This window comes from Cydia amplana, chromosome 1, assembly GCF_948474715.1.
Source record: "Cydia amplana chromosome 1, ilCydAmpl1.1, whole genome shotgun sequence".
In the NCBI taxonomy this organism is placed as follows: domain Eukaryota; kingdom Metazoa; phylum Arthropoda; class Insecta; order Lepidoptera; family Tortricidae; genus Cydia; species Cydia amplana.
In genome coordinates this window covers 8,583,983-8,604,722 of record NC_086069.1, presented here as the reverse complement: position 1 = coordinate 8,604,722, position 20,740 = coordinate 8,583,983, and the positions used below count along the sequence as shown (strand labels likewise).

Below are 20,740 nucleotides of genomic sequence, written 5' to 3'. Positions count from 1 at the left end.
ATTATTTTAGTTTTAATTTTTTAAGTAGTTTTATTTTAATGTTAGTTTAGTTTTAATATGTTTCGTTTATAGTTTTTTTTATATAGGTACTATTTTTATACAAAACATAAAGATATAAACTGACCGTTGTACTGAACCAACCACCATCAATTGAACCCGAACTGCAGCGCAAGCCACGGATCATGCTTTTGTTTATTTTCGTAAACCCCGACCTTTTGTTTCTCATTTATTTTCTGGATCATATTTTTGTAACGCTTAATCTTAACCAACGGTCGGCTTTAAGAGAAGTAAAGCAAAACTCATTTAGGATATATATTCTAACAACAGGGTTGGGTGGTACGATTAGGAAATTATAATTTTATTTGTTGTTTCAAAATTGAAAGATTACAAGGCGTCCGAATTAAAATTACACCCTATTACAGCGTTTCATTGGCCCGAAATATTTGTTAATTTTCGGCAAAATCAGCAAAAACGGTTTTGGCAAAGTGAGTCATATTAAAATATATAATTTATAATCTCAAAAGCCCGTTGATTCTAGAACTATACGGTTGTGTTTTTCATGTTTCTAAGAAATGAACTGTAGAAAAATACGGTAGTGGTCTATTATTATGTTAAGTGATTGATCAAATCAGGTAATCAACCGTTTGAAATAAATATACAGATAGCAATCGATTTCAGAAAAATGTTGTTTATAATCAACATAAACTAAATAGTAGGTATATAACTAACTTTGGTTTGAATTTGTCAAAAACATCTGTATAATGACTGTTGAGAGAAAAGTACACAAATCTACTTTCTTTCAAGGTTGCATTGTTTAATCACCTAGTTTTCATGCCAACCTTCGATATCCACGGTATCGGTGATAAATATTGCATTGTCCTGTATTAGTAAACGAAATTTATGCCTAATAGAGCGTCAAATAGAACTCGTACTAAGTATTTAACCAATACAGAAAGGTTTTTTGAAGCTTGTAAAAATACATCCTCTGTATTTCTAAAGGAGCTAGGTGTCGCTCCATAAATACGACAGCTTGTTGTTACATCGAGTTATTTTCTCAACTTTACCTAGGTATTTCAAAAATGAACTGTTTGGAAAATGCAACCTCGCATTATACCTTTAAGGTGGTTATTGCTATGTCGACAGAGTAAGATAGGTACGAAGTTTTTAAGTCGAGTGGTAGATATTTGTTGGTGACCGTAAGTAACTGATATCGGATAATCGGATAAAGGTGATTCTATCTGTGCAGCCTTCATTCGCTTTCAACAGGCTACAAGAGATCTATGGCCTTTATGCGCATATAGGTTATGTAGATAAATGTTGACGTGATTTTATATTATTTCTAAAAAATGCATCTTATTAGAAAAAACGTTAATTTAAACGAACTAATAAGCAAATAGTTTACACAATAAATAACAAATCAGCATTTTGCGTCACCGCCCTATATCCCGGTAGAGGCGAAATAGTTGATTAGCAGTAGAAGATGGCATCGGTATGGCACAAACGAGTATGAGCCGCTGGAATTTTACGCTGATACCTGTAAAAGCGCCCGAATGTCTCTGTGTTCTCTAAAGCGACTCTGCACATATTTTTATATAAATGTATTTACGTTTTTACGTATTTTTATTGTAAAACCTTTTTTGATACCGTTAAAATATCTATTTATTTGCTTGAATTACATTGTGTAGGTAGCTTATTCATAAGTCTGTCAAATCTAACAAACAGTTGATAATCATTTGTCCTTATCATCCATTTTGACTATTGCGTTTTTTAGAAAGAGACGTAATTGACCAGAGGTTTGTATGAGGTTGCTAAGTTTAATAAATAAGGAAATAATGGAGACGTTATATTACGTTGGTAATTTTACATGACCCTATTGGCAGGCATGATACCTTAGCCTGTTAACATAGTTGGCACCAGGTCAGCTAGGCTTGTTATGAACATAGTTTGTTATGCCTGAAATAAATGACTATTAAATTAAATTATGTAATTTAATTTGAATTAACCAGAGGCTGAGACTAGCGGATTATTGTAAATAACATACTTACTTAACTGTTCTCGAAGATATAATTAAGGATACTTATTCCATAGGTCAAAAAACAAATAAATCTGCTTTAAACGTACCTATTCAAATTGTACACTATTTCTGATGATATTGAAATCGTCTGCATCGTTTTGCTACCGCCCAGATGTTTATTTAGTTAGTTTACTTAAATGGCCATTAGTACGTAAATAAACAAAAAATATATACGTTTATAAAGGACACGTATTGAAGTCCGTGTCAAATTTATGTGGTGAAATCTGTTTTTGAAGAATCATTCGGAATATAAATTAAATTTAGTCAGTATTATAATTTTTATTAAAAAATAAACGCGTAGGTATTAAAACACCTCTCTCGCACCTATATTACCTTCTGTAAATAAGAAAATATTGATTTAAAATTAGCTATTTGAGACACTGGGTAAGTGGAATATCTCTTTAAGTGAGTCAAATTTGTCCCTTAAGGTTCCAGTCCAACCTGGATAAGTTTTCACTGTAGGTACTTTTAATTTAACATACTTGTTAGGTTTCTATTTCTTATACTGCCGTGTCACGCTAAACTCCGTTAACTCGAGTTACATGACCACCACCAGTCCACCAGTCACCACCACCACCACCACCACCACCAACCAGGTAACCAGTCTAAATAGTCTTAAAACCATTACCTACTTAAATATATATCTTTTAAAAGAACATTTTGAAAATCTTCATTATTTACTGAGAAAAGCATATGACTAACTCATGTAACTTCATTTTTTTGCCAATGGCGTCAGACACAACTCAGTTAACTTTAGTTGCATGATATATGTTCTTAAGTTACCGGAGTTAGGCACTTAGGCATGACTGGCCGAGCGCTTGGTTTATACGACCACAATATTATTTCGCTTAATACGTGGCAAGTCTGATCACGCCTATGTCATGTAACCAGAGATGTACAAAATGGTTTTAAAAAAGCATTTAAATACAAAATGCAAAATACTTTTCAGATTTACTATTTCAAATGCAAAATACCAAATAGTTTTGCGTTTTGTATTTCAAATGCTAAATGCAAAATAGGTATTTTCAAAATACTTTTTCAAAATAAAATACCTTTTGACAAAATCTCAGATATTTTTATTTATTTTAGGTATTTATCATGAGAAATAGTGACACAATGCCGAGCCGAACAAAAACGTCTAATAACATGGCACCTTATGCATGACATTTTGGTCATATTTATCAATACGCGTATCAATGGGCTCGCGGCTCGTCTCGTAGCTCGCAAGCTCGTCGAGCTAATATAATTTAAACACTAACGGCACGGCATAAGGTTTATAACCGAATGACAAGCCGAACGCGAGTGTGTCGAGGCGAGCCACGAGACGCGCCGCGAGCCGAGTCGCGAGTCTAAACCGGCTATAAGGCGCGCACTCCGACCAAAGAAGAAAAAAAAACCGGCCAAGTGCGAGTCGGACTCGCGCACGGAGGGTTCCGCACCATCAACAAAAAATAGAGCAAAACAAGCAAAAAAACGGTCACCCATCCAAGTACTGACCCCGCCCGACGTTGCTTAACTTCGGTCAAAAATCACGTTTGTTGTATGGGAGCCCCACTTAAATCTTTATTTTATTCTGTTTTTAGTATTTGTTGTTATAGCGGCAACAGAAATACATCATCTGTGAAAATTTCAACTGTCTAGCTATCACGGTTCGTGAGATACAGCCTGGTGACGGACGGACGGACGGACGGACGGACGGACGGACAGCGGAGTCTTAGTAATAGGGTCCCGTTTTTACCCTTTGGGTACGGAACCCTAAAAAATGGTCACCCATCCAAGTACTGACCCCGCCCGACGTTGCTTAACTTCGGTCAAAAATCACGTTTGTTGTATGGGAGCCCCACTTAAATCTTTATTTTATTCTGTTTTTAGTATTTGTTGTTATAGCGGCAACAGAAATACACCATCTGTGAAAATTTCAACTGTCTAGCTATCACGGTTCGTGAGATACAGCCTGGTGACAGACGGACGGACGGACGGACGGACGGACAGCGGAGTCTTAGTAATAGGGTCCCGTTTTTACCCTTTGGGTACGGAACCCTAAAAAGGGCGCGCATGGCTAGCAGGCGCCTCTATCGGTCAAATTCTGCAATACAAGCGTCATTCATTCATTTCATTTTGTTTGACTGGTAATGTTGACTAAACTTAACCACAAAGTATTTTGCATTTTGAAATGAATATTAAAAATGCAAAATACATCTCGAAAAGTATTTCAAATAAAATACAAAATGTTTTTTACTAAAAGGCATTTAAATGCAAAATACAAAATAGGTATTTTGCATTTTAAATAGAAGTATTTCAAATAAATCGCATCTCTGCATGTAACTTGACTTACATGACTTCGTGTGACCACTATAGTATGGAAGAGTTGGTCATGCGGAACCATTTAATTCGAATAAAATGAAAACTATGCGAAAAATTACGATAAACCGTCAAGGATAACAGCATTTAAATCTTTAAAACTTTAAACGTAATTCGAAACTCAACTTTTAAAGTTACACGAGATGCGCGTGACACCACCGTGACACGGTAGTATAGCCATAAGTGTTGAAACGAAATGAAACAATAATTTCCAGAATGAAACAAACAAAACAACATTTAAAATTCCAAGAGTGTATGACACATTTTTTTCATTTTTCATGGAGCACATTTGCCTCGGTCACTTACTCGTATAAGGGGATCTGCTTAAACCAATTTCCTGTCCTTGACCCCTGAAATCCACCTGTTTCGAACTTGAACCTCGCATGGCTCTAATCATCGGAATCGCTGCAAGCCGCTTGACATAAACAGGTGACGGACAGCCATATCACTTTAGTTTATTTAGTGAATTTTTCTCTATATGTAAATGCACCATTTGATTATAATATTATAATTTAGGTTGAGAATTGACCATAGCTATCACATACATAAGTATTATTTAAAAGAGGACATTCAGCGTTTAAAGAAATATCCTTTTTGGTAAACGTAAAAGTTGTTGTCTATGTTGAAAACCATAGAAATCATAAATTTCACTATAGGTATTAGAAAGACGAAAATTCGACGAGTGAAGTATCTGTTAGCTGGCGATGTGAGGTTGTGACGGCGGCGAGGCGGGGGCCGCCCGTGATTTAATACAGCACTCGCTAATTATGGCCTGTTCAAATTGTACCTTTCTCACGGATGGGCCCGGTTGCATCAAGGGCCGGTTAAAAAAACTCACCGAAAACGTGTTAGCCAATATTGACTCAAAAAACTAAGTCAATTATGAATGGATTAACGCTATAGGTAATAGGCTTATTTTCCATGTTTAATAGTAACAGGTATAATTAAAAACTATTTTTCCTATTTTTAGGGTGTTTTTTAATTTCAATCGCCTCCACGGAAATTTTTCCTATTTTTCCATAGTTATAATACTGTTAATCACTTGCTGGTAGATAATATATAAAAAAATATTTACAATTCGCGGCAAACCTGATAAAATTTATATCGTGTATTATCGGGGAACATTTAGCATTTAGGCCTGATTGGCAATTTGCAATTAGTACATTATCTTCTATATGATTAAAAATCATCGTTTATTGAAATAATCCTGAAAAGAAACATTTGCCTAGTCTATCTACCCACGAAAGTATAGACTGTGCGAAAAGAGAAAATCGCGGAGTCGTGAAATGTACTCGTATGGGCCCCCCAATCCATTTTTTATTTTTTTACTATAACCGATCTCGTCGGCGATGGCGGGATAACTTGGACTTCTTCTTGAGAGGCTGGCCAGATATTGCACTAAATAGAGACGAGTGGAGGAAGAGGGGGGAGGCCTTTGCCCAGCAGTGGGACACAGTGGGCTCTTTATAATATATATAATATAATTACTATAACCAATTGTGGGTTTAAATGGATTTGTTTGATGGAGTTTCCATTCTGATATTTAACTCCCCATTTCATAAATAACGATACTATTGTCAAAATTTTTAGGTACCTAATTCAAAGTACCCTTACGAAATACTATAATAATGTATACTTAGTCATGGTTTTAAAAACACATGCATTTTACTTTGCTCGTATGCCAAATGAAAAATAGAGTGTTTAACTCGAGTGAAAGGCATCATCCCTTGGGTAACAATCTTCTATAAAAATGCATTTATAGCCACCGCTATTCAGACTACCTCTTGTTTTAAATTAGTCGTATTGGTTCTTTAGCCGCTTCTTGTCCGAACGGGATGTATTTATATATAAATAAGTACCTATATACAATAACCCATGGTGTGAGAGCATGCCAGTAATATTTTCAAGCAGTTGACTAACGACTATTTACGTAGCTACTTAGGAAGGTCTAATGAGCTTTAGTGCTAATTCTTTGTTCCTAGTATCGGTTGTGCCAACGTCTACTGTGCATAGGTAAAATGTTGCCAAAGAACATTTCACTTGATTTATTTTTTCACTTCAAAATATTTATGGTCCTCGGTCTGGGGAAGTTTTTTATACACCCTGAATCGAAATAATGAAATTGTTAATATAATGCTGGTTGTTGTAGTGACAGACAGTTACGATAGTAATATTTTTATTTTATTTTACTGCTTTGAATGTAGATATAGTATAAATTAATAGTTACAACAATTATTTAATAAATTATAATTACTTATTATTATGTTATAAACTATTACTTGGGACTTAAAACTACCAACCTAATTTATTAGAAACAACTGGATTTTGTAACATCTATGATACGTTTGACTACAAATAATAATTTTACGATTAAAAATAAATATAGAAATAAATTGCCCCGTTTATAAAAAAAGTTAAACATTGTTTAATCCAAGTTTATTTTTTCGTTTCAACCATATCAAGATGCGCCCGCTCCGAAGTACGTTACTGCATTCGCTATACTTATTCTGTCTGCCCAACCTGTTACCCGGTCAACCTTCGAGTGCTCGCTCTCGTTCCGTCACACTTAACCTCTCATACAACCATCTCTCTCCTGCGATCTCAGGTCAGGCCAGAGCACATTACCGTAATGATACTTAAACACATATTTAAGTAAAGTCTCGTTTTTGCGCAAAAAGTTTGCATTCGAAATTTTCACAATATAGTGGATGATGTTCTAATTTATAACGCCGGGCAGAATATTATTAAAAACATATTGTTTATGGAAAGTGTTTTTATGTCTTGTAAAGATTATGCACTTTGATTGTTTTTTGTATTGTTGCAAAGAAATTGTGTACAAGTATTTTTTTTACAATTTAAGCACCGTAACGTCCGTAACTAGCAACACTGTACTTCAACAAAAATAAGGAACACGAGAAAGAAGTACCGAATTTATAATATTAGTTAATACGCGGACTCGTACGAAAATCGTACTAATTGATTCGCAGAAATACAATTACGTCATATTTGGACAACCTTCAACATCCGGGGTGTGCCTCCATACTGAAAAGTAATACAATTAAAACAAATTATTAATTAATAAAAAAAAGTCTTATACATCCTATAAAAGATTAGAAGGATTATTCTGATTGTAATAAAAGGTTTAAATTTAACATGTATTTGTTATGTATGTATGTGATATTTCAGTTGTCTATGTTGTTGGTGTTTCTGGGGAAAGACACATGCGACATTTGTCAGATGATTATAAATATTATTAGACATTATTACACAAATTGACTAAGCCCCACAGTAAGCTCAAGAAGGCTCAATACCTCAATTTCATAACCTGCTATTATAATCAGAATAAGCTTTTAGATATGATAGGCATACTATATATTTAACTAATTATATGCCTATATATCCTACAAATAAAAAAAAAACAACGGGTTGCACTCCGAGAGTGCCGACAGAAGTGAAAACTCAATGACTAGTCCAAAATGTCTGCAGCACTATGTAAAATTGACCCATCCTCCTTTCTATTGAAAAACTTTAGTTCCGAAATTGCTGGTCAATGAGCTTGTTTAAAATTCGAAATTCAAATTTGTAGCGTTAATTGTTTAAAATTCGAATAGAAATTGTAAAGTTACCTTGCAGACCTCGCATCTAAATATATTTGGTCACGATATTTTGAGTTTTATTCACCAGTACTAGAGTTCACTTTTATTAGCGATTTCATCAAGATGTAGCTTTATTGAATTATGTTATTGAGTTTTTCTTTATTGATTTAAATGCCATCTAAATGAGTGGCTATCTAAACCTTACGGTCACGTGATCGCCTTACGCTGTCTCGAGTTTATCATTTTTTCCCCACCTCAAAAAGTGCCCAGCGCCGCTAAAGAGGTTTTCACTTCAAAAAAAATAACGGGCGATAAGCGGAGATAGAATAAATTCAGGTAATCGCCCATCAGTGAATCTTTGCAATATTATTAAGTGAAGATTAAATACTTAGCATTACATAAAGTGAGTGGTATAATATTAAATATGACACTAAAACTTAATCAGGATATTATACAAATATATTCTTATATCTACCTATTAATACTAATAAGTAACTAACTAACCTTCTTCGTTGTCACAGGAATATTCAAACAGATCACAGAGGTCCCAAAAGGTCCTTATCTTGTCCGAGCCGGAGCTGCTCTTGCCACAGATAGGGATAGTGTCATGGATGCACTTCTTAGCCTGGTCACACGCCGCCTCGATCCTGTTCTGTCAACACAATTGATTTTTAGGGTTCCGTACCTTAAAAGGAAAAAACGGAACCCTTATAGGATCACTCGTGCATCTGTTTGTCTGTATGTCCGACCATTCCCCCGAATTTTATCTCCGAAACAACTGTGTCTAAAATTTTGGAAAAAATACAAAAAATCGTTCTGTACCTATAGATGATAGAAAAACCCATTAGAAATTAGAAATGTGCAGTCCCGAGTCCGACTCACGCTTAGTCGGACTTAATGTACGGAACCCTTGGAACGCGAGTCTGACTCGCACTTGGCCGGTTTTTACTTTAAAGGTAGCTTTAATACTCATAAAGTTTAAAGTTAAGTTTCTCAGCTATGTGGTAAAGTTGTATGTAAATATACTTAATTTATTTAGTCGTGTAACATATTTTTACAAAACAGGCAATTACATAGATACAATTTTATAGTAGGAACTTTTACTGTAACATTTCTTCATCCAGAAACAAAAACACATGACAACTGACATATCCTATCCGTAAAACTTTTATTACCTACTAGCCAAGGCCTTCTAATCTTTTTTTAGGATATATAATATAAATAAGACTTTTTATTATTTTTATTACAGTGATCAAGTATGATTTATTATATTAATACTTAAAAAAACGTACCACTTCTGTTTCAACGTAGGGTGGAAGGTGACAATATACCACCATTATGATATGTAGCCATAAGAAACCTTGAACAAACAATGTTACCATTTAAATATGAAATTTATGGCTGGATATAAAAACAACTGCTTTGTATAGTTTATACAAGTATCCGGGAGAGTTTTCAGTACTAGCTACTTAGCTATTCACCATAACCCCTAAGAGGTACCTCCTTAGGCTTAGATTGCACTGGGATTGATTTTTTGCGGTTTCAAAACCGCAAAAAGTGTAACATACGGCATGCTTCATAAGCACACGCACTTGCAAGACTATAAACCGCAAGCAATTAATTGAAGTGCGTTCTAAGCCTTAGAGTCAAGATTATTAGGTATTCGAATACAACTTGCTGTTTATATTACAGACCCAGCCCGTGGGTGGTTAGTGTTAAATAAAACTAAAAAGCAATGGAATATTAATTCAAACCTAAATTTATTTGGTTAAGAGATCAAAACAGATTAACTTACAATGGATAAGGACTTTCAGCCACATAACGTGCCCGCGTTTAAATCCAGTAGTTGCCAAATAGTAAACGAGGTATTGTAGCAGCGATCGTAGCACACGGCCAGGGGTGTCACACCTCACAGACAAATTATATAGCCGCATAATCATGTTAAAATAACTGAACTGATGTAAATTGGCAGTTTTGTACGTCATGGGCAGTTTAGTGAAACCTGTAGTTGGCTATTAGACAATTAAGACTTTTTTTTTTAAATTAATGATATTTTTTTATAATACAAATAAATATAAGTTCCAAAAAGTTGTTTCTCTAAAAGATCTTAGTGCCAGAGAAATTTGTTTAAAATCATCGATTTGGCGTTACGTCCTTGAATTCACTATGTGTGAATATTTTTAATCAGACCACGAGTTAGCTACACCTGGCGCATGGCTTGTCTAAATAGTTCGTCATAGGCGTACCTATGTTTATCCATAATTTCCTGTATCAATTCAAAACAATTGGTTGGTGTCAAGCATAGATCCTGCTTCATCGCAAGTGGATGTTATTTGAGCCACTTGTGCTGTAACTATGTTGTTAAGAAGAGCTGTCATAAGTTAGCACCTATTTGTTTATTGTTTAATAAAATAACAAAATGATACTAATCCTTAATATTGTTTTTGTTTCAGGTTTAATATTTATCAGACTATCTATAGTCTGGTGTCATGTAGAGTTAGAATCTGAAGACTATTTTTTCCCTTTAGAGGCGGTAAGCATGTTTTACAGCTAATATTTACTTGTCTCATGACACAACCCCAGGTTAGTCAGCTTTAACTTTTATGACTGAATATTACTTACTGGGTAAAGAACGCCGACGACCTAATACGACAGTGGTGAGCAAACTTTCTTCATAGGGGGCCAGAAAGTTTAGGAAATTTAAGTGGAGGGCCAGAATTGTAGCCAAAATTTATTTTGATGTGCGATTAGTTTTGAATCATGGGCCAATGCCATATATTAATTATTTAATAGGACCGGCGGCGGGCCGGATAAAAACCATTCGCGGGCCGGAGCTGGCCCGCGCGCCGTACTTTGCCCACCACTGACCTACGATAATATGTAACAAATTGACAAATTACATCGAGATTTATAGGTATAATGTTCGAGTTCGATAATTTATAACGTTTTAATTTTGAAAAACAACTACCTTTTACTGTACATAAGAGCATAGTAACACAGCACAATACATTGTAATACAGACGCTGAACTACTGCAAGTTGGCAGACGAGTGTCACCACGACCGCGTGCCGGTCTGCGGGCAGGACGCCAGCGGCAACTTCAGGGCCTTCAGAGACGACTGCGACCTCTACGAGTACTGCTGCGACGAGAAGAAACGTAATCTTCCATAGCTGTATAATCCAGACTCTCAACTATAAGTCGGTGTAAACGCCGCCACGTTTAAGTGTCTTAAATAAATAAAGTTTTAAAAATGCACTGTAATGTATTCTTGCTACGTTTTTTTGATACGTACTCGTAAATTGTCTCGTTTGTGTTTAGGATTAAAAATATTGGTGTTATATTATATTCTATCGTGGGTACTAAACATATTTTTTATTTACAGAATATCGTCACGTAGAAATAGACATCTGTGCCGGTGATCCAGCGCTCTCAGGGTAGAACAGCGGTTAACGATTTTATTTTAATGTAAATAAAACAATCGTCCACTTTTTGTATAAACAGACTAGAAATCAGGCATGAATTGGATTGTTATAAGGTTTTTTTATATTCATGCTATAAAAGTACATACTTGTTATTAAAGGAAAATTTACATTTGAATTATTGATGCAAAATGGATGAAGCTGAAAGCGCTTCCTGCAGTTAACGAGAGCACCGCGGGGACGGAGCGAAGCTCGTTAGAAAATGCGCACTCAAACAAAAATACAACCATGAATTAATAGTTATAAGTGGAAATTTACAAAACATTTAGATAAAATAATTGTTTGTCACAAATTTGTGTGCAATATTAACATAACAAATGATTATATTGATGTATAATTATAAATATTCTGTTGGTTTCATTTCTCCTGCATTTATTTTATCCCTGATGTAATCCCTGATTACAGGTAAAACAGGTTACATGTCAGGTAAAAATTATCTTCGAATTTAAACTGTTGTGAGACATACTAACATTAAATAATTTTACGGTTTAGACAAGTGAGTCTAAACCGTAAATTTATTCAATAAAAATTATCTGTTTATACTAAATTACGATTGCAAAATAGATAATAAATTACTGTTTAGATATTAATTTACTGCGGATAGAGAAATAAATACTTAGCCAGCATTCGGTATGAGCACAAGTTTGTATGTAGGGAACTGGCTTTGGATATTTCAACTCAGTGGAAAATCTCGGTTTTGTAGGAATTGCGCTCGTTTTCATCACGATGTTTGTCTGTGCCAAATGGGTATGGTGTAAGGTTATCAAACACGTAAACGTTGTTCTTTAGATATCTACCGACTGCGCCAATAATTTTAAAAAACTTATTGACATATACCGGAGCTTTAATCAGTGACTTCGCCAGCGGAAGACTTAGTTGCATACCTATATGCTATACTACCTTTTTTAAAGCAATGTACCTTTCAAAAAAATCAAAAAGGTCTTCCACAAGAATTAAATGACATAGCAAAATATCTATTTTCACTGAGTGTGGCGCTAAAATTCCGCTCTTGGTCAGATTGATTGGTCTAGATTAATTAAAATATAGAAGTTACTTACTAATTACTGAATATGTGAACAACTTAACCTTTACACAACTTTCAACTTAATTTGAACTTTTTTTTCGTCACTTTTTCTATAATATATGATATCTATTTCAGTTTTTAACATACTTTATTTATTTTTCTTCTTAGGTTAAGATTTTTAAAATATGCATATAAAATTAAAATATAAAAACACTTATAAACTCTACAAAAAGGTAATATTTTGCTGCTTCTTTTAAACATGCTTCATAAACGGTTTCCAGCTAACATGGTTATTTACAGTTTAACTACTATTACAAGTAATTACCTTTCAATATTTACTTCTCCCTTGTCAGTTAATTCTAACTTTGTATATGAGCATTGTTACAAATCTATTAATAATTATTTATAAACAATTATATATTTTGATAGCAGGTATAAGTACAGTCTCTGAAGTATACGAGTGTATATGAATCATAGTTATAAACAATATGTAGGTATTTATACGTCAGCTTATGTTTATCCACAATTTCCTGTCTTAAGCTATAACAGTTAATAATTTATGTAAACTATCGACTGCCATTTGGATTACGAGTGTGTCGAGCTCGAGTTCCATGTGCTGAAACTATGACATTACGGAGAGCCATCACCGGTAAACTACTACTATTATTTATTTGTAGTTTGTTTTTTCGTAGTTACTTTTGTACAACAAACACTCATTAACTTTTTAGCTAATTAATTAAATATAAATTGAATATAACTGTTACAATACAATATATTACAGGTTTGTTGATTATCAAATTTGCAAGTCAAGTCTGGTCCCATGTGGAGGTGGAATTGGAAGATTATTTTTTTCCTCTAGAACCGGTGAGTAATACACGGTATTTAGATACACTCTGCAATCATTTTAAGGCGTGATGAACAAAGTAGTCCGTAGTATGTTTACTTTACGAGTCCCCCAAACACAAAATAAATCTTATGCTGTCTTGTAATTGTAGCAAAATGAAGTGTCAAATGCCATTAAATGAATGATTTTACTCCCACTCAGAGGTACACGGACACACGAAAAAAGTTATTAGTTGTAAATGATGTGGGATCATATTTTCATTTTATGAAAACCACCCTGACATATTTTTGACCTATTGCAATATTGTGGACATTTCATTATTCAGCACCATGCATATTATCCCAAAGGCGACAGTCCATTTCCAACCGCAGCTGCACTACTGTTCATTTCACTATGGAAATTGACAGTAACTGCGACGCGTTCAGTACCAGTAGTGCAGCTACGGTCAGAAATGGAATGTTACCCCAACCCTGTCTATTTTATGTCGCTTTATCAAACAAAAAATGCAATACCATGGTGTTTGTTGCAGGTGATAAACTTCTGCAAACTAGGAGACGAATGCCAGCATGATTTCGTGCCCGTGTGTGCGCAGGACTCGCTCGGCATCACGCGCATGTTCAACGACGTCTGCGACAGCTACGAGTACAACTGCGACGAAAATAAACGTAATGTAAACTCAATATTTATTTTCTTACTAAATATTACAATATCTGCACGAGGTGTTTTTCAATTTACTTACACCCTTAAAATATTATTCATATCAATTGAATTTACATCGATGAGCTCGTAAAGCGTGTAAGTTTTGGAGTGATTAGCTTAGCACAGTATGCATCTACATATGTCATTCAGTTCAAATATAATTATGAAGTTAACTTTCTTAAGTTTAATAAACCTTATCTGTAATTTCCCTTTTTGTATTTTTTGTAGGAAAAAGCGCTTCCGTAAAATAAAGTTAAATACACGTAGGCTCGAATCGCGTGGAGCAAGGGATGAGTGAGGTTGTTTTGATCTGTATTTGGCCACAGCTTCTAAAAATTAAAATGTTTCCCTTCTTTACAGAATACCGTCACGTTCATATGAAAATGTGTAAATATGAATTCGTACCCGCTCCGTATGAATGGGGCAACCTGGGGAAAAAGAAATAAGGCATGCAATAAATAAAATCAGTCAGAGCAAAATAACACTGTGTATAAATATAATGACGAAGAATAAACCAAATTTTTTAACCTGAAAGCTTTTTTAATTATTTCTTCATTTAACAACAATAATTAACTAACTGTTTCTATTGAAGTGTTGTATTTTTTAGATCGACCTTAGATAAATCAACCAAAACCTGCGAAATGGTCGGTGGTATCACGACTTTTTACAACATTCGTCTAATTTTCATAAACTGCCATATCTCACATTAAACATTTCGGATTGAGCGTCAGATTGTAGTAATAAAATTATCTTAAAAGTCCATCTCTTATCTTCTACAACTAAATGCTTTAGTTAATTTATTTGTAACATCGAGGATCATGTATCTTCGCAAGAAAGATTTGTAACGTATATTACACCTCAGAAATGTTCAATTTAATAATTACCATTGCTAGTATTTCCCGACCATGTTGAAGGGAGCCAGGAGTAGGTAGGTATTAAAAGTTATTTTTATTTGTTTCATAAATACATTCTTCTTCATTTTGATAAAACAAACTATTATTTAAAATTTAGTTTCTAACTGGCAAATGTTTTGATGAGATATAACATGCAGCAATAGATTTGTGAAAGTAGTCATAAATCAGTTGGTATCGAATTAAGCATTTATTTTGAAATAGGTTGAATAGAAATAGAAATACTTTTGCTTGCTTCTATGAGTAATTGTATACTATAAAAAAAAATAAGAGTAGATTTTCTTCATCCTTGCTAGGAACAGATTTTTGACGAAAACATATTTTTGACAGAAAATAATATTTTAATAGTGCCTCTTTAATGTAAAATGAGACTTACCATTCTTTTGTATGTCATAATTTTAATATTAGGTAAAATATGTAATATAACTTGTGTAATATATGTGGCGTTTTCAACCAACAGCTCCCACATTGTGAATTGTCGATTGGGTTGATTTCGAATTGAATTTCTTATACGGAAACAGCGCCTTATTGACAACTAACAATAAGTACCCTTTTGGCTGAAAATGGCATATATAACAATGATAAAGGACGCTCTTCTTATACAGCGTTTGCGAATGGTTCATTTCACATTTCGAATAAAAATTCCAAATAATAATTAATTATTTAGCAACAAATGTGTGCTTGCATATCAGCATCCAGGACCTCCCAAGGCGTAACTAACGATCTCCCCGAGCAAGACGTATCGCCGCCCGCGCCGGTATCAGGTCGCCAAACCAATCACTTTGCCAACACAGCTACGGCTACGACTATTGCAACAGTACACTAACTAAATGGCACTAAATAAATAATTAAAAATGCCGCTTAAAATATACTGATTTTAAATCGAGCCTATCTCTACTACATCTGGCTCATTTTAAGTTAAAACTTGACAAAGATAGAAAACAATTTGACATTACTGCTACAATTTGAAAATACAGAAGTAATTAACTCATTCAACACTGAGCTACGGTCGTAGCCGATAACATAGGTTTCCAGGTATGTAGCGGAAAAGCTTCGTAGAGGCAAAACGACAACGTGTCATGATTAGCGCTGAATGGCTTAAGTGAAATTCAACTACTAGTCGTGGCGTCGTAATATTACTGATTCGTTTACAAGTGGGTTTTGATTATGAAACGATTCAATATTGATGACAACTACTTTAAATAAAAGACAAAGTGGTCGCATCACGGGCCACTAAAAATAAATTAGCCCTCTCTTGTTTGTGCGTTTCTTCTTAGAGATTATGAAGTCAAATAAGTGTGTACGAAGTTTTCACTGTAGATTTCGATTAATCTGTTATTACAACAAACGTATTTACTTACCAGTTGGTATTATTTGTGATTTTACTATTCCTGTTCGTATGTTATCGGTTTGCAGCGGCTGGTTTATTGTGAAGGGTGTTGAGTTGTATGACAAGCGCCAAGCAATTTATTCAGTTGGTGTTGCTTTTGCAAACTTAACTTAAGTGTAATTGAAATGGGACTCGGTTCTTGTTTTTCAAAATTATACCAAACTTATACAGCTTCCCGTGTACATAATATCTATTCAAAGTGTTGGTTAACTAGACTAGAAGAATAATAAACGACAAAGTCCTTGACTAGCAACAGATGTAACACTGCCATGAGAACGGATGCCCAAAAACGGTAGTATGTACTGAAGACCTCTGTTAGTTTCCAATAAACCAAATCTGTTCTAAAACGCTACTTGTTATTGATCTGCATGATCACATTTTCAACGTTATGCCTATTTTCATAGGGTTGACTAATTTGAAAAAAATATTGGGATTGAATGACCTTTTTATACAGCTTTACAATTGTTTATCTATTTCGTTTGAGAGGAGCCGTGCACCCGCGCCTCCTATTACCGAAGCAGTGATAATGCTCTTGTGGATGCCGAATTCTGACTTAACACCGACTGTAGATGACACCACTTCGTGTCATTTTAAAAGTAAAATGGCCTATTTTCCACATGTGCCATAAGCTTATGCGACTTTATCTCTCCGAGTGGAACATGTCAGAATGAGATGTTGAATGAACTAGTTAGCTGGAATATTGTTAGTTTCGATATTTTTTTCTTTGGAGTTTTTTTAATATTTGTGTGTGTGATGGAGTAAATCATTCTACTCCATTATCTTATCAGATAAGCTAATGAGTCTAAATTATATTTCGTATGTCTCTTAACTCCCTTAAACATATATAAGCCAATAGGTATTTAGGTGACGGGGTTGTACGTTTTACTTAACAGCAGAGATCGATAACCTGTTTAGCCAGAAACTTTAATTTCTTAGACAAATATAGGCAGGTACGCAGCTTTGCCTACAAAGTCCCGAAAGTGTTAAAAAGCGGCCGGTAAATATTGGCCTGTCAATATTGAAAGGTTATGTCAAAAGTATAACACTCAGTTCAGAAGCACTGTTTAACTTTACATTATTGTATTAAATTCTGGATAACCCCGTATATTTTTAACGTACAATGGTAACGTGGTGTGTTATGTTACGTATCACAACGCTTACTTAGCAGTCTTAGATTAGCACCTGATAGTTTATTACAGACAACCTGAGTGAGTGAGTGATTATTCGAGGATCATAAATGTTTCTAGATGAACATCATATCATTTTCGATATTTTTCTAAGTCATTTCATTACATACCTATATTGTAAAGTTTACATATGATAACTACAAGATTTGCTAAACAAATAAATTGAGTTTAGGTCAAATAAAATGTGAATCCGAGAAGTGCTATTAGTATAGTAGCTTTCGTTATACCTAACGAAAAATATCACGTAAGAGCAAATACATACACATAAATAAATAAATCAAATGAGAACATGTGTTGAAGTCAACAACACTTCATTATTTGCTATCTATTTACTATTTTAAGACAATAAAGTAGTTCTTTATAAAGATAACCGAATTGTCATTTAAACTCATCATAGCGTATCGATTCGAATGACGACAGTTAATTTTTCAGGCATCCATGGTGTTTACCTCACATATCCCTACTTTTATTTTGTAGAAGCCCTGATAACAATGTATTGGAAGAACCTTGTGACTAGATACCGCGCATCCTCCAGCCCTCAGCGCACGCGCACCGGCCCAGCACTAACTGCGCGCGTAAACACTTGTCTTGTTAACCTAAGCAGTTAACGAGGATCTGGCACTTAGCCGGCCGGCGATAACGCAGTGGACAAAGCCTGGGTGTGTTTGCGCCTAGTTGCACCTTAAGTGGCCTAATTGCTCGTAGAATGTCACCTGCTGACGTGTGCCGATTTGTATGCAAGTTTAGTATAAAATGTCATCGAAGTACCTACAGTACATTGGCGTCGCGCTACATTGTAGGTACAGACAGCGTGTTTTTGGGCCAACTCCGAAATCAAGTTTATCTATGATATTTTTAAACAATAAGAAGAATTAAGAATAAATTTGTTTATTCATCGCAAACTAGAACTACATTTCATACAAACGTATTTACAATACTTAAATGTTTTCTATAACAAACCGCCGAGCTAAAATGAAAAACCATGAAATTTGGTATGAATGATGGTTTGGTAGATAGTTTGAGCCCCGAGGAAGGATATAGAATAGTTTTTATTAATCATAATCATCATTTCCTGCCGACGAAGTCGCCGGCAGAAGCTAGTAACAATAGTTACTAGTAATATAATAAATGCGCAAGTTACTCTGCCTGTCTGTCACCTCTTCACGCTTAAACCGCTGAACCCATGTAGATGAAATTTGATATGGAAATAATTGGAGTCCCGGGAAAAGACACAGGATAATAACTGGTTTTTATTCCCATGAAATTACTATTGAAATACTAATTCTACCCAGACGAATCACGAGCAGAAGCTAGGATATAAAAATTTACTACTATTGTAATAAGTAAACGTAAGCAGCAGTCTGCAATGGGTTACCTTTTTTGGGATAAGAAATAACGATAAAATAATTAAAGCTTTGTAGAATATTTATAAAAGTTTTTCTGTCTGCTGTTAGTTTAGGAATACCATAAGCCAAAGTAGGCATCAGATCACATGTTGATGTCCCTCAGCCCGGCACGCTTAGACGCCACTCCAATCAGCGAGGTTCCGTAACGCTAATGCTCGCCGCGTGCGTACGCGTCGTAAGACAATACGAATGCTTACCTTTTGTGAGCAGTGCTAGTGTGGTGTGGATATGCCGCTATTTTATTAATTAGTATTTTGTACTAAATACTTTGTAAGTGTAATTTTCATGTTGTACCTTACAGCGGACAGGTACTTAGTTCAATGTTACGTTTCCAAGTTATGAACTTAGATAGGTAAAGGAGCAAGGTGACAGTTTTCTTAAGCAATTGTGCACGAAAATGCAAAAATAGTAAACACTTACTGTACGTGTACAACAATTAAGAGGGCCACGCGGCATTGTATGAAAGTTAATAATCTTGATAAATTTACTACTCTCTGGTAAGTATTAGGTAGTACACAATGTTCAAGAGTTGTACAAAAGTTCAAATGATGTACCTACCACGGAAGTTTAGGCCATATCCACTTGTTGCTCGCCGATGATAAATACATTAAATATAAATTTTATAAGGCCATTAAAATTAGGGCGGTCGGGCCGCGAGCAAATTGTTGTTGTTGGCTGCGCCGGCGCACAAAGGACGCCGACTAATCAATTGCCTCTGCGGCGGGCCCGCCGAGAACAAACCACGTAACTACACTTTAACGGATTTTGTTTGTTTGTTTTTAACATTTTAAGTAAGCACATATGTAAATATCAGTTATAAGTAAAACACATTTACTTTTAGTCATCGTGAACTTACACCTACTCATGCTCAAATTTAGAGAAACGCAAAAAAAAGCGTTATGGATTACCACCTAAAGTACAACCACCTAAAGCACCTAAAGTATTTTTATTAGTTTAGGTTTGCATAAATAGGTAATATTAACATTTTTTTTAACAAAAAGTATTTTTTAATTCGTACCTAAGTTATTAAATTTGTTTCATACCTACATATTTCTAGTTAGATTTAGTGGTGATGACAACCACTGAAAATATTCCCAAATATATTTATTTATACGTACTGATTTTTTATTAGAATAGATGTGGTTTAATTAGGTACTTAACCTATAACGTTATAAAATTTTATGTAGGTAGGTGCATATTTATATAGGAATTAATTAAACTTTTCATTAAATAACTTTAAGAATTTTCTATCATATTTAAACTACTTAATTTTCAAATAAAACTAGGTTGGTACCTATCGTTATAAGTGTTATAACTTATCTGTTAATTCCTAACATACACCATTTTACCATACCTGCTGCATCGTACTGAGATTCTCATTGCCGACTCTTCATTTATTTTATTAGCAGGACTTGGAGGCATTATAAGTCACTCGCCTAATACGTTTATTTATTTGTAGTGTATCTTTAATTACACTGTTTAAGGCTTTTAAGTATGAGCGTCGATGCGTGGGAGCGGGGCGGGGACTCAACAACTCGGATTGATCGCTTTGCCCACTGATTAATATAGGACTACTTTTTATATCGGCTTTTGTTCACCCCTTATTACCTGTGCCAAGATGCGTTTAATGCAGCAGGTACGTAATCGATGATGAGTGATAACGCTGAATTGTTAAGATGCAGCTTGCAGGCTTAAAGTTCTGGTATCTTACCGCCGGATATCTGAAAAGATGATATAAGCGGAGTAGGTAAATGAAAGTGCAGAAAATC

General features: G+C 34.7%; 4 protein-coding genes across 4 annotated transcripts in view; 3 read left to right on the top strand and 1 right to left on the bottom strand.

Moving 5' to 3' along the window:
• Positions 1-20,740, top strand: part of LOC134647389 (uncharacterized) — a 251,895-nt gene that overhangs the window by 226,271 nt on the left and 4,884 nt on the right. The gene's annotated exons all lie outside the window — the stretch shown is intronic.
• Positions 7,431-9,394, bottom strand: LOC134662578 (uncharacterized). The gene is made up of 3 exons (XM_063518875.1): positions 9,324-9,394; positions 8,536-8,683; positions 7,431-7,477 (listed from the first exon to the last, which is right to left on the bottom strand). Exons 1-3 carry the CDS (start codon positions 9,366-9,368, stop codon positions 7,431-7,433), a joined length of 240 nt encoding a protein of 79 aa, XP_063374945.1. The 5' UTR covers positions 9,369-9,394.
• On the top strand, positions 10,325-11,551 carry LOC134652948 (uncharacterized). Its single transcript, XM_063508190.1, has 4 exons — positions 10,325-10,411; positions 10,485-10,564; positions 11,052-11,187; positions 11,414-11,551. Exons 1-4 carry the CDS (start codon positions 10,387-10,389, stop codon positions 11,467-11,469), a joined length of 297 nt encoding a protein of 98 aa, XP_063364260.1. The 5' UTR covers positions 10,325-10,386; the 3' UTR covers positions 11,470-11,551.
• On the top strand, positions 13,075-14,583 carry LOC134652938 (uncharacterized). The gene is made up of 4 exons (XM_063508177.1): positions 13,075-13,183; positions 13,316-13,398; positions 13,908-14,043; positions 14,438-14,583. The coding sequence occupies exons 1-4, from the start codon at positions 13,159-13,161 to the stop codon at positions 14,521-14,523; spliced, it is 330 nt and encodes a 109-aa protein (XP_063364247.1). The 5' UTR covers positions 13,075-13,158; the 3' UTR covers positions 14,524-14,583.